General features: G+C 38.4%; 1 protein-coding gene across 4 annotated transcripts in view; it reads right to left on the minus strand.

The window, feature by feature from the left end:
- ano3 (anoctamin 3) overlaps positions 1 to 14,729 on the minus strand; it is a 41,640-nt gene that overhangs the window by 26,112 nt on the left and 799 nt on the right. For 3 of the 4 annotated variants that reach the window (XM_042411565.1, XM_042411563.1, XM_042411562.1), the window contains exons 2-3: positions 14,535 to 14,698; positions 9,940 to 10,098 (exon numbers count right to left, since the gene is read on the minus strand). In XM_042411565.1, the coding sequence (XP_042267499.1) occupies positions 9,940 to 10,098; positions 14,535 to 14,574 (199 nt within the window). In that variant the 5' untranslated portion in view covers positions 14,575 to 14,698. Of the gene's footprint in view, positions 1 to 6,630; positions 6,833 to 9,939; positions 10,099 to 14,534; positions 14,699 to 14,729 lie in introns of those variants that run through there. The other variant, XM_042411566.1, reaches the window with a different exon arrangement.

The following is a 14,729-nucleotide window of genomic DNA, read 5'->3' on the forward strand; positions in this document are numbered from 1 at the left end:
GAGGAAGCAAAACAATGCTATGAAAATGAGGTAAAACTGTCCGAGATGTGTAAAAGAAACATCGCTTTAGCCTTGAGTCACGTTTGTCTAACAGCACTGTGAGAGACCTGAGCAGAATGTGAAGCACCAAGACATTATCTGCAAGGATAAAGTAGCAAACAGAGAATTCAGGTCAGTGGGCTGTTTCTCATCATGCCTCTATGTTTTCTCTTTCTATACCTTCAATTATTCATCCAATCATCCATGTGTTCCGCCCACAGCACTTTCAGCGTCACAGCTTTCAACTGAGGAACATTCTGCATCCAGACCTTTTTAAGCACAACACACATCATAACGGCCTTCCCCTTAAAGAGTCCATTTCGGGGGATCCATGCTATAAAAGAGTGGGTAAAAATGTATAAATAACACACACACACACACTCAGAGAAGCACGTCCAAAACCATGCTGCGGTGTGTTTATAAAAATTATATCATGGAGGCAGGACTGAGGGGAGGCCGGCAGCCTCTCTTGCAGAAACGTTCTTCAAGCAAATTAGAGTGTTTTTCATCCTCCGCCTGGCACCATATCAGAGAACACATAGACGGAGACGAGTTCACAGTGAGTATTTGGAACAGCATCATTAGGAGCCGCTGAATATTCAGCTCATATCTTGCGTCACGTGGTTAATATGAGAGGCAAGTCAGTAATTCTTGCTGATCAGGTATAAGTGTGAATAGCAAATGATGAGTGATCTCCAGTGTGGATTGCACGAGGGCTTCACTAGATACTGAGATTTTAATCCATGCGAGAAATGTGAAAATAAATCACAAAATGTTGAAATTTAAACACTTGTGTTTGCTGTGTTCATCTGATAAAATCTATCTGGTGACCTAAATTCAGCATCATAACAGTGTACTTGAAATTATTTTAAAAGTGAAGATATTCTAAAAATAGAACTGATAACATCGCAGTAAATAATAACTTCTGCAGCGCTGATACTGTGACTGCAGGGTCATAGCTTAAAATTCAAATACAGTGGGATTAATAATTATAATAGGTATACAGGTATTAATTAGATTTTCTGTTTAGCACAGGGAAAAATCAACATGGCACCCCCTGAAATACCCCATGACAAGGGGTCAACAACACATTCATTTTTAAAGTCACTAGATATAGGATTTGAAATTTTCTGATGTTGGTGGCCTCAGTGGTCGTATCATAAAAGACACTTTGGCAGACACACAGTGCAGAATGCACCAGTTCTCACTTGGATTTTGTCTAATTTACACATATAATGGCCTTAAAATATCCATTTTCTCTCTCAACATTTCAGGATGTGTTGGTGGAATAATAAACACGAATTCTTCCATGATTTGTAATTTCCAACAGTAATGTATCAACTCAGTACAAATAAAATGTCTGCATGTTCATTCATACATTTAATTATGACGAATTGGTGAACTATTCTAATCTGATATATTGTATAGATTATTGAGTTAGCTAAACAAGATATTGACTTACAATATGTGACTATAATGACAGTATAATGTGGTTAGTGGGTGTACAGAAGTTGGCCTGTTGACTTGACCTGAAATTAAATCATAGGTGATTAAAATATGTGTATGTAATTACAATATCGGAGTTGATCATTTTTAGCCACCAGTGGAAAGCAACATAGCATCAGTATGTGCAGTGACTATAAAAAGTATTTCATGTTTTAATTTAACAACATTGAATCACTGTAGATTATTACTTTTAGATTCTGATCAACAGAAATAAAAACTTTGAAATTGCAATAACAGATTTTTTTGGCATTGATATATTATCACTTTTAAGTTGATATATTGAACCTGGTAGCAAACACTTGCCTATTTAGGCATCTAGCAGTTACAAAGCAACAACATCATTCATTTAGAGTTGTGTTTCTGTCCACCTGGTGAATATCAATCTCAGATATCGGAATATCAAATCTGTCTAGCAACGATTTAGCATCTGGGGGGCAAAGGCCAATATTGCAGGGGTTCTGGTGTAGCCAGCAGATATCTGGATAATGGGTCCCTGGACCAAGACTTCCTATTCTGTGTGCTGGTTGTTGTTTACAGTCCGATTAGCAACTTCAGACAGTCCAGTCCACATTTCGACTAATCTCTACAAACAGATATATGTGTATGAATGCAGATACATTTTTAAAAAAAAGCTAAATCGTCATCAGACGATAGCTTATGGGTTCTGAGACTGCATTTCAGCCAATGTTTTCCAACTGTTTTGCTCTCCACACAGACTATTTACCTGCATGCAACCAAAGCCTGCTAAAACGTGATTGGTCAAACCTACTCTGACTACAAATGGAAACCAGAACACTTCTGCTACCAAAATCTTGTCCCGTTGCTTACCACATCTGTTTATAGTGATTAAGTGAATATTCACTCTCTTTTAGCTCTGTTTTTGGTCTCTACCCAACCCTGAGGGAAATATCCGGGTCTGTAGGTGCTAAATGTTCCACTATGTTCACCAGATTGTCACTAACAGTGTCTGTTTGGTGCTGAGCAGGTAGTGTACAATGTGTTTCTAGAGATTTTTCACTGAAAACAGCTGCCTGCTGCAGCAGAAAACGACACTATGAGAGCAGTGAGAATGAACCAAAACAGTAAAGTTGTGAGCTCGCTATAAAGCTCCGTAAAGCCGAGGGGAGCTGCAGGGTTGGGTAATTGTGTAGGTTAATCATGTAGAGTGATGCATTTGACATTACATATTGTCATTTGATACATTGTTATCATAAAAAATATTGATCATCAAAATATCAAAAAATATCAAAATATCAATATCGTCTTTCATGTCAAAGTGAAAAACAATATGAAGTATCCAATAATCTGCTCCACAGACAGCGTTGGCTCATGTTGTCTGTCTATCACGTTAAGCCTGACTGTGAACACACCTCGGAGCAAATGGTATTTTTTACCCACGGTTTAAATGGTTCAGAATCCTTTTATACAACCCTGGCACAACCTCTGGATTGCATCATTTGAGCAGATTAAACATCTTCCTTCTCTCTCAATCTCTATATTCCCCCGTTCCTTTATCGTCACAATATCTTCTTATGCCCCCTGATTACTTGCGATTTCTACTACGTCACAGGATTTTCTCCAAAGCCTCTGCTGTGTCTGCAAATACACACCTCATCAAAGAATGCCTGCGGTTTATATCAAGCAATATCAAGCATTAAGTTCACAGGATAATCTGTGAGTTTTATAGACATGATTAAACTGTGGAATAACTTCTCCCCGTATTGTTCTTATAACCTAGCAACAAAACAATCACAGACTATTTAAAGACTGTGAACGTGTTAAAGTAGCCAGCCTCTTTGTTTTGTCATTTTGCAAACTGTATGTCTACCTGGCATGCTACAAATTAATAAAAGGAACATTTCAGATGTCTGCCTAATATTCAAGTAGCTCATCTAAATCACAGATGATGCTGTATGTGTGCTCACCCCAAATCTGTCCTCAAATTGATGTCTGTATCTATAAAACCATCTGCCCGATTGCATAAGAGGACAGGTGGCCTGCTTAGGATTGTGCAAAGTTTACACATGAACACACACGCACACACACAATACTACTACTATGTACGCACACTTACAAAATCAAAAATTGCACTGAACCAACCCACTGATAAATAGAAACTTTCTTTTTTAAGAACACACACATGAATATCAAAGTCAATCTCTATTGTGCTATTTTTAATCTTTGAGAGTAATTACTCCAGTTTCTTTGTCTTTGTTTCTTTTCTGTGGTTAATTCAACAAGGAAGATGAGCAGGATATTGCTGGATACACAATATTGATTCTTGAAACACTATGATAGCAGTTGGTTGTTGATGCTGCAAACACTACAGTACTTATGAAAGCGCAGAATAATGCATGAAACAAAGCTTTAGAGTTTGATTGTAGAACAGATTAGTAGATTACTTCAAGTAAATATTGCCCAGCAGATATTAAGTGTTCTGTCTGTTTCAAAAGTGTTTGCTGATGATAAATGCGGTTTATAATTAGTCTGCCAAAGATGGAAAGTGACATCAGATGGTTATGAGTCTTTTTTTAAAGTCCAAATATAGTTTGATTCAACTAACTGAAAATTTCAAAAGTTATGGCAGTAGGAGGAAATCTCTTCAGTATATCTTCATCTTCTGTTTAATCTCATAATAATCAATCCCTTTTGTAATTCTGTGCTGTCCTCCTCAACCAAAAATGTTTTCTCACCTACAGCTCAGCTGGAGCCTTTTAAGGGGAACTTGGAAAGAGATTTAACTCCCTTTAGATCACTTTATACTGGCTTCCAATTAATTTTAAGGTTTTAATGAATACCTATAACACAATAAGAGTTTGGCTCCGGTGACTTTAAGAAAGCCTTTCATCTCCGGTGCGTAGGAACACAAAGAGCCATTGAGTTTGCAAAAGGTGAGCAAGCATTTTCAACACCGAGCCTTTTAATGCTGTCATATTGTGTTGTTGATGGCGGTTGAGGAGGTGCAATATGCTTTCTGAATTTTGCTTAGTAGGGCTTTGTGAGCCAAATTTCACCTCTTTTACAGTCTATTGAATGATGCACTTAGCAGTCACAAGCCAGATTTTTTTTTTTTTTTTTTTTTTCATAAACTCATCTTGTGCTACTTGTTTCCTGTTGGCTGGATTGAAGCCAGGAAGTTTTCCATTCTGTGATATATAATGTATGTGTGTGATTGACTCTGGGAGAGGTTGATAATTAAACACACTTTTTGTTCTATTGTCCATTATATCACAATTTTAGATATAGGCTTTTCCTTAAAATGTCTGCAGAATGTCCTGATTTGTTTTCTATGTCTGGTGAATGTAGACTTCAGTAACTGTTTACAGACAAAGTGTTTCAGCTCAGTTTGTGTTGAATGATTACCAACAACGTATGAGGGCGCTTCATGTTTGATGTGTTTAAGGCTCAGATATGCATTAGTTATGTCTTGTTCATATTTGGTTTGACATTGATTGACATGTATGGAGGTGTATTATATTTGTTCTTTTGCTCTCATTATGTTATTGCTCTTGTTTTTATGTTTGTAGTGTCTTGTAATCCCATGTGGGCTGGACACCCTTTGGTGCACGACACTTATTATATTACAGTTAGAATTTTACTTTGAAATAGAAATGTTAAAACACATATTTCCTGCATAGAAGACAGCGACAGAATTTAAAACATCATAATAATAAAAATCTATATAAATGATCATAAAATTGCAAACAAACCCTAAACTCAGCCTGGATTCAAGTGCTACAGTCCTTATTATGCATGTAGGACATGGTGGGAGATTGAGTCTGGAGAAAAAAAAAGTTGAAAGTGGATGTAAAAATCCTGCTTTTATGTTCACTTATAGCTGTTTGTTTTCAAAGAAGCAGATAAGCTAACCTAACCTCTTAAACAGGGCATCCCTCAGTCATGAGATTTCTACTTGCTCTCATCTCTTCCAGCTCAGCTCAGCATCCTCTCATCAGCAGCCAGCCGATAGACCCTTTCATCCTCCACAACCAGGTACATATACAAAAAGGGGTCACTGCTCCCCAATTATGAGCCTGTGTTAGCAGAAACAACAAGTTTCTTCATCATGTTGCTAAATTTATACAACCCGCACATGAATAATTAATGCGCAGTTTTAAAGAAGCACTAATGTTCTCTAAGGAGCTGAAATCAATACCAGCCAGCTGGATGAGAATACACAGATTGATGACTTGATAGAGATTTACTTATCTGATTAAATTAAAAGACGTAAATATGGGGTAATTATTTTTTCTTTCACTGCACAGTTAGTATGCTAGTCCATTAACATGCACTAGAGTCTGATGTCTCATATTGCTGAGTGAGGATGTATTTTCCATTTGACTGCTTGGCAGAAACTTTTAACAGCTTCTTCTCAAAACCATTTTTTATTACTGTCAAAACCACAAAGCCTGAATGCAGCTAAACCTGACAGAAGCTACTTCACCTTCAGCACAAACTATTTTGCATGACGGTGAACAGACTTGTAAGGATTTCTTTTTTGACAGTTAAACAGTGTGTATTTTTCCTCGAGCATAAGCACAATATATTGTTATCACTGCTTATTCTGGCCTACTTGTACTACAGTGGATGTGAAAGCTCCTGCATATGGACACGTCTGTGAAATCACTGCTAGTTCAAACACAACTTAAATAACATTTTCTAAATCTGCATTGCTTGAATTATGAAGAAAGGTCAAGTCTTTTTGTCTGAATGCTAAAACCTTCCACTGTATCACAAAAAATGTGTTTTTTAAATGATGTTTGTGATGTTTATTTTATCAACTTTAAGATGATTGACTTAAGGTGTTATTTAGAAACATCTGCAGTAATTGGATCTCTGTATTGCTGTACAATAATGTACAATCAATATAGTCAGTGTAACATAAAGTGGATAAAATATCAAAGCGCACAAGGCTCAGAGGATGCAAGACCTCCAACTCTGCGTCACTCTTACAGCAAGTGCAGAGTCCGACACCTCTTCACACCACAAACTATTTAACAAGAGAAGAAAAGTCACCGCACATCACAACCAGCTCAGACATACATCACTGAACCGGACGCCAAATTGTCACATTTTGCGACCAACCTTTCTGCTGCTTGAAGGACTGGATGGAGCCCGAGTGGTGCACCATTGCGACGTTCACTTGGTTTCCAGCGTTAATTAAATTCCGTATCTCGAAAAGCAAAATTGCAGAATACATGGGAAACTATGGAGGGGTTGCGTAGGTGTTCTCGCAGCTCCCATCCTGCCAAGCGATCTCACGGGCGATGCGCAAACCCCAGCAACACCTGTGTAAGCTCCGCATGCTCACCCCCCACCCTCCCCCCCGCCTCCTCTCCTCTCCTCTCCGCTCTCCCCATCCACCACCATCCACGGCTGTTGTCATGGTGACGGGCGGCAGGGGAGGTCCTGGGATGGACACGTCCCCCTCCGTCCTGATTTACTGACTCCAAATAAGCTGCGGGAAATTACCAGGGGCAGCAGATCTCAAATGGGCCGACAAGGACATGTATCGATTCGCACATCAGTCATCCCTTTTACCCGCGCTGAAAGCTGCTTGTCCCCTATGGCATCACATAGTCTGGTGAACTATTAGCTAAAGAAAATACAGGTAGACTAATGTGCACTTTGCGCACTGTGTCACAAATATAGCTAATGGATCCGGTGCTGGCTAAAAAAAGATCTCAGAATATGATGTAACAGCACCCTTAGTGAGGATATTGATTTTATTTTTAATTTTAAGGTCAAAATAACTTCACATTTAGGCAACTATAAGCTCCTTTGGAATATTTTTCATCCGGCTATGAAGAAGGATGGACTGAAACCTTTTACATTTTTGAAATGTCAGTCTTAAAATGATCGTTTTAGACTTCATTATTCTAGAAAAGAAGAAGTCCATCAGATCTAAAGCCACTTGACACCAAGTCAACATAAAACATGTCCAGAGTTGTTGACAGAAGCCACCAGTTTGTTAGCTGAAAGACACAGTCAGAGTTAACTGTGACTTTGTGCAAAAAAAAAACAAACAGAGCAAAACATCAATAAAGGGAATATGGGCCATTCAACATTTTCTAGGCTGAACAATTTGCTTTGGCAGGGGCATTTAAGACTGTGAGACTGAGAGAAAAACTCAAAACAATCAATACTGTGGCTTAATACTACAGGGCTCGCAGCTCAGCTGTGCAGACACACTGCTGGCAGGGGGATCTCTTGTTTGAGAGCAAATGTTATGAAAAGTCAGTCATGAAAATTGAAGCAAAAACACTTCTGAGCAGGGAGTTGAAAAGGCTGCAGTAATGTTTAATGGCCTAATATTAAAAATGATGGTGTATGTGTTGTGCTGGCTTTATATTACACAAATGAGACTCGGCTAAAATGGAAAAAAAAAATGCATTTGATTTTTATGAGTTTGTATTGGATGTCGTAAATATGGAGTCGTGGTTAGAATGCAGAATACAGTATATTAAGTTTCATTTAAAAAAACCCCATCAATTTCTTATTTAAATCAGGTATTTCCCTGCTGTGCTGCTCTGCTTTGTTATCGTTTCTCTTTCTGATTTTATGGTTTATTTTTTATTTTATGGATGTTGTTAACTCTAGTGCCTACTATTCTACTGTGCCTCTGTTATCACCATTTTACTGTGTTTTTGACAGCGTTTAACATTCATATATAACATGGAAAAACTGGAATATCAGACATATTTTTAATCACACAGTCAATATATATGATAGATAAACCTGCACCTTAGTAAGAATATGTAGACACATACAGACACATATGTAGAGACATACACTTATCCCTTTGCCTTAGGTCTTCAGTTGCATGCTGTTCACCAAACCAATCTTATCATGATTAATCTACAAGGTCACTAGTCTTATCTCAATGTCAACTACATCGAGCTACAGATCAGCAAACCTCCAATCAGGATCTGAAACCAAAGGGTGGGAAAGCTCTGTGTTGCTCGTGCTGTCTCCATGTAAGCAGACACTGAAGTGACTGCTGTGATGTGGACAGTCGCCACACGGTCACAATAACGCAGTTTGCAGTTTGGTCTGTGGTCCTACTTTTGTGTATCAAATCTCTGTCTGTGCTGGTATTCTGGGGGAGTAGTCTGGCATCTGTCGTGGATGCAAATACCATCTGCTTTCTTGCAGCTCAGCGTGCCTCTCCTCCTCCCACTGTTATGATGTTTATTGAAGGCTTGTGGCAGGGCTGTGCGTGCCAACCCTTACTGTATAATCTGTTATTGAACTAGAAGTCCATTTCTTCCACTGGGCTGATGAATAAATAAATAAGCAGCCCCTATAGGGTCAGCCCCATTAAAAATTTTATCTTGTCCATTCCTGCTTGTTAGAGAGATGTAGAGAGATGTAGGTCAGATGACAGCTCTGCAGAGGGAGCAGGGTTTTAGAAAAATAGAAATACTGCCACCTTGTGGTTTATATGGTGACTAACAGAGCTGTCAAGAATTATTCTTCAAATAAGAACCACAAAAGCTTTATGCATTATTTACCTTAGCTTTTGTGTGTCAATATAAAATCAATAGTCTTGCAGCTTCAAAACTAAACAGTCAGCTGTCAGTTGTTATCTTTGCAGAAAAAGCAAGACAATAAGTTTCACAGTTAAAACAATATCACAAGTCCCCCCCCAAAAAAACCTCAAACTGAATTTTCAGCTCTCTTTTAACTGAGTGTTCAGTAGTCAACATTATATTCCCAAATTATATCTATCGTAGTAAAACTGCAATTAGATTACAAATATAATACTTAAAATAACACTAAAAAAGCAATCAAATATTTCAGTCAAAGAAAAGGTCACAAGCAAGTGTAGGGAGAGATTTTTAATCACATACAAAAAACAATGAAAACCGTCCCTGATATTCAACACATGTCTCGCTGCCTCTGTGTTTGCACGCTGTTCAAAACAATCAAAGAGCTCTCCACTTGCTCAAGAGGCTTCTGAATGACAAAGACATCTAACATCAACACATTCAACTAAATGACTACTGATGTCTTCCTCTGAGGCTTCGCAGCCGCAGGATCCGCTGATGAAGTTGTCTCAAAAGTTCAGAGCAAACAGTTCAACAAAAGGTCTTGACAAGGTCAAACCAGCTAATCATCAACTCTGTTGTTTAGTATATCCGATGCCCAGTGGCCACAACACAAACACTTGGCCAGCACTACTGTGGTCAGCAGCCTCATTAACACTCACAATGGCAGAATCAGCAAGCATATTGATTTAGGAGGCAGCTTGAATTTTAAGTATTAACTTTGTATTTTATTACGTGATTCCTCATGTTAACTGTTTTACAGCAATATGCCAAGGGTGGTGGACAGGGCTGGTGTTTTGATTACATACAGATTTATTTACAAGTGCTGCTGTAGCAAACTCACCAGACTGTGGGTCGCTCTCTGTGTCTGTGGCTCCTGAACTCCAGGACACCGAGTGGCTGAGGGTGAGATTGATATGAACATGCCTGTCGGCTCCAGAGGAGCTGGAGGCCTGACTCTCCAGCAGGGGAAGGAACATACAGTTGTCCTGATGACATGATCCTGCAAACATCAATATGAGACAATGTTATGATGAAAAGTGTGAGGTCTACAGTGCTGATATCAAGTGTCTTTATTGTTTCTTTTATCTTGAGGGGCATCCTGTCACATATTCAAACCATAATACTAGTTATGGAAGTTATCAGCGGGAGAATCCAGTAACTTGTACGTTCAGATCAGTAAAATATGTAAGTGATCACAGCAGTCCGGCTCTCCACTTATCCCCCATCTCGTATTACTGCACTCATTCATTTTTAACAGCTCTTTAAAATTCCTTTTATCCTTTGATACTTGACACTAATTGGGAAGAATAAGGACTCCTCACTTTCCAAAACCAATTATTTAACACATCTGATCAAGTTGAATTTAAACCATGAAAACCAGTTAAATAGTTTAACTGACAGAAATGTCTAATAATATCAGAGTACAGACTAGCAAGCTGCAAGATCGCACTGAACTTAATTGTTTAGGAATAGATTTTTGATGATTTGAGAAGATGAAATGAAAAAAAAGGAGCAATTGAAAAACAGCTTTGTGACTATGCAGTTTGGTTTTCAGGTTAAGAAATCTAAACTGATTAATAATACAAAATGGGCAGCGACAGCTCACTGACTGAACATGCATGTTGTGATTATGTCGGCCTGAATGAGAGTTAATGAAAAGTTAATTGTTAATTTCAATATGTGGCAAACTGTTAACCTCACAGTATTGTATCCTTATAAATGTTGAAGTTTTTCTAATAATGTGGCTGTTTAGATGGGGCATAATCAGCACAATAAGAAGATAAATGTATTGTTTACCCTTTTTTTGTATATAGCCATTGAGCCATTATGTCGTCGTAATTGCTTTGTTACATAATGTAGAGGCTGGCATTCTGGATCCTAAACAGGTCAACCCTAAGGTTAACCAAGTTAGCATACAATAAAGCATTTTAATTTGTTTACAGTGGAAAAATAACATCTACAGTCAGAGATTTTCATTCAGTGTGTGATGATGTGTGCCTCCCCCCCTCATATGTGCATTTGACTTCATTAAGACCAACAAGAGGAGCCGTGGGGCTGCGCTCAGAGTCCAAACAACGTGACTCACCACTGTTCAGAGGCACTTTGCATCTCTGAAATAATTCTCTACTGTACAGGCTCAGCAGTGTCATCTCCCTTCAGCCTCTCTTCTTGATGGAGCCCATAAGAAAACAACACATGGCTGCTTGGATGTTATTTAAAACGCTGCAATTTTAAATGTGAACACTTTAGTTTATGACAACAACTACAATTACTTCCAGAGGGCTGATAACCTGAACCTGCAGAGATAGAGTGGTGTATTACAGCTGAAAATACAGCAGTATGTTTCAGTGATTACAACCAATTCAGTGTATTTTTACAGAATAAGTGCAATTTCTCAACTCTCTGGGGTGGTTCACTAACAAAAACAACGACTGCCATTAAAGAAGATCATTGCACATTGAGGGCACAGATACAAAACTGACTGACACACTGCAGCGAGGTGACCTCTTGACATCTGCTCAGAAGAAAATGTTCCACCTAATATGTGCTTTGTCCATTACAGCTGTGCCGTCTAAGTGCGGTGATATACTGTCCTAACTCCTTAGGACAGTATACAGAGTACAGAGACATTAGGTGGATCGATTGATGAGCAAGCGGGCTACTTCCTGCGTGAACTTCCTGGCGCATTGATTATTTATTTCAACAAATACATTTCAAAGACCCAGGTCATCGAATTCCACTCTCACAGTAAACTATGTAAAAGTATCATTTACCCCACAGTCACATTATCTGACCAATACTACCATCATTACTAACTTTGAAACAAATGTCACAAACACATCTTGGGCTTATTGATAATTGAATAATATAATAATATACCTGCACAAACACTTTACAACATGGAAATGTCAGCAGCTTATAAAGGAAATGTAATTTAGTTTGAGTACAGCATGCAGGTGGACATCTTCACCAGCAACTTGTTAATTGAATAAAAAGGGCATCAGTGTTTATTACCTTCATACAAAAAGGGGTGTATATCCAGACTGAAGGGCATTTATACTGCAGTATTTCCATTACATGATGGCTACTCAGACCTAGTGTGTGTGTGTGTGGCTTACATTTCTTAAACAGCTTACATTAGTCAGCAGCGATCAGTTAAGGCCAAATTAATGTTTCCATAAAATCATAACATTCCTGCCTCCTCCTGCAGATAAGATATGCATTAATGCATAAGTGCATTAAGAAGCAATGATTAGAATCTGTAAATATAGTTGTAGACAATTACCATGTTTGAAAAACAGCATGCAAACTGTGAAAAAAATAGTACTCTGTAAGAGGAGTTTGACTTCAAGCAGATGCAGTTTCACCTAGAATTCCTTAAACCCCAAGAAAGACTTCAGATTTGACAGAAATTGACAGAAAAGTGAAACGTGTGGTAGCTTTTTAGTACAGAATGAATGACATGTTCCAGGAATGTGAAGACTGTATCTTCTGTAGCTGTGAAATAAAAATGGATATTGTTTTCCTAAAGAAGGTACAGATGTATACAGCTAATATACACAACTTTATTGTACAGTTGGAGTTCTTTCATTAGCTTATTCAATACTCAGAAGAAGAGGAAGAAAATTCTTTGCAATTTCTCTCATCAAAAGGCCATTGTACGATTTTTTTAGTTTTTAAAATCCAATTTTCACAAATTTCCTCCCAGGGAGCATCCTGCACATGCACAACTCCTGTCATTCTTGGAGGTGTGCACTTTTAAAAACATCTTATGTAATCTGGTCACACTGCCACCGGACCAAAAATATGGGGTGAAGGAGCACACGCCGAAGGATCCAAACCAGCTTTAAAGGCTTGATTATTTATACTGTGGTAAACACTTGACCCAGCTTCCAGCACATCAGCCGCCCCCTCAGTGCAGAATTTGCCCCCATGTCTGTCTCAGGGTCTCTGCACACCACTAAACATTATCCACATGGCTCAACATAGAGGAAAACACTGTCCTATTAGCTATCAAGACATAACCACAGTTTTGCCATTTTCATCTTTGCCTGAGGCTGTGATGATTTAGAACAGCTAATAAAAGCCACAGCGTTCATGCATTAGATAGTTCATTAAACTGAATGACACTGGACATGTTTGCTGGATTTCCCTAAAGAGTCACGCTCTCCTTTCTCTGACCACTGTTATTTCAGCACAAGTCACAAATAAGCTTTGCTGAGTGCTGTGCAGACATGACAGTGATGAAAACAGAAAGACAAACGCCCTTCGTGATAATTATTCTTGTAGAGTTGTGATCACTTAATCAATTTCTCCTATACAGGAAATGACATGAAGGAACCAGTTATGTGTATTCTTAAAAAAAACTATAATTGACAAGTGTTTGTCAGTTCATTCATTCATTCGATATCTCTCTTCATAAATAAATCAATACTAAAGGATCTGTTTTACTAAGTGGATTAACAGTCTATGCCAACGGCACGGCTCTATGGCAAAGTCTGTGAGTCAGTCAGTCCATCAACTACTGGATGGATTGCCATGAAATTTTGTACATTCATGGTCCACAGAGGACAAATCATATTGTCTTTGGTGATCTCTTGTGCCACAATGAGGTTTACATTTCTGATTCAGAGCGAAATATCTTGACAACTATTGGATGGATCGGCATGAAATATGCTACATTTATTCATGATCCTTAGAGGATAAATCCTAATGATTTGGGTGATCGTTCTTTTTAGCACCATCAACAGGTTCTAAGACATCCTTAGTTGTTATTGAAACATCTCAACTATTGGATGGATTGCCATGAAATTTGGTACAGACATTCACAGTCCCCAGACGGTGAATTATAAAAACTTACATCTTGAGCTTTCACTTAGTGCCATCATCAGGCCAGTGGTAATTAGCAAATGTTAGCAAGCGAACATGCTAAACTAAGACAATAAACATGGTAAACATTATACCTGCTAACTATCAGCATGTTAAGGTTGTCATTGTGAGCATGTCAGCATGCTGTTGTGAGCATTTAGTTTAAAACCTTGCTGTGCCTAAAAACAGCCTCACAGAGCCGCCAGCATGGCTGTAGACTCTTCATATGAACTCTTCTGCACTATGTTTTACAGTATTTTGGAACAGTATAATCACAGGTGTACTGTTACTCTAATTATAATAGCTGAGTACATGGATTTGCTTAAATCACCTTAATCCTTAAATAAGGATTTAAAATGAAAAAAGTAACAACATGTAAAGAACTTGCATATTCCTCTATATTACAAGATGCAAACATGATTAATTGGACAGCTTATTACAGATCACATCTTAACAGATGACAAAAATCCTTCAATATGACAACAGCAACATAAATAACACAAATAAAGTATTTTAAATGAACACAGTAGCTCAGCGTGCATCATTTAAGAGTGTAAGTGATCCTACCTGAGGAGCTACCAAGAGCCTGAGACACTTTGACTTCCATTGCTGCAGGTACTTGCGCCTTCAGTACAAATCCTCCATCAGTAAGTTTCTGAATGACAACTTGCACAGCCACAAAAGCTGTGCAGCCTCATGAGCCTGCCATCCCCACAGTGCAGCAGTTTGAGCTGTGAAATAGCCCGGGCGGTGCAGTAAAGA

Source organism: Thunnus maccoyii, chromosome 5 (genome assembly GCF_910596095.1).
Source record: "Thunnus maccoyii chromosome 5, fThuMac1.1, whole genome shotgun sequence".
In the NCBI taxonomy this organism is placed as follows: Eukaryota; Metazoa; Chordata; class Actinopteri; order Scombriformes; family Scombridae; genus Thunnus; species Thunnus maccoyii.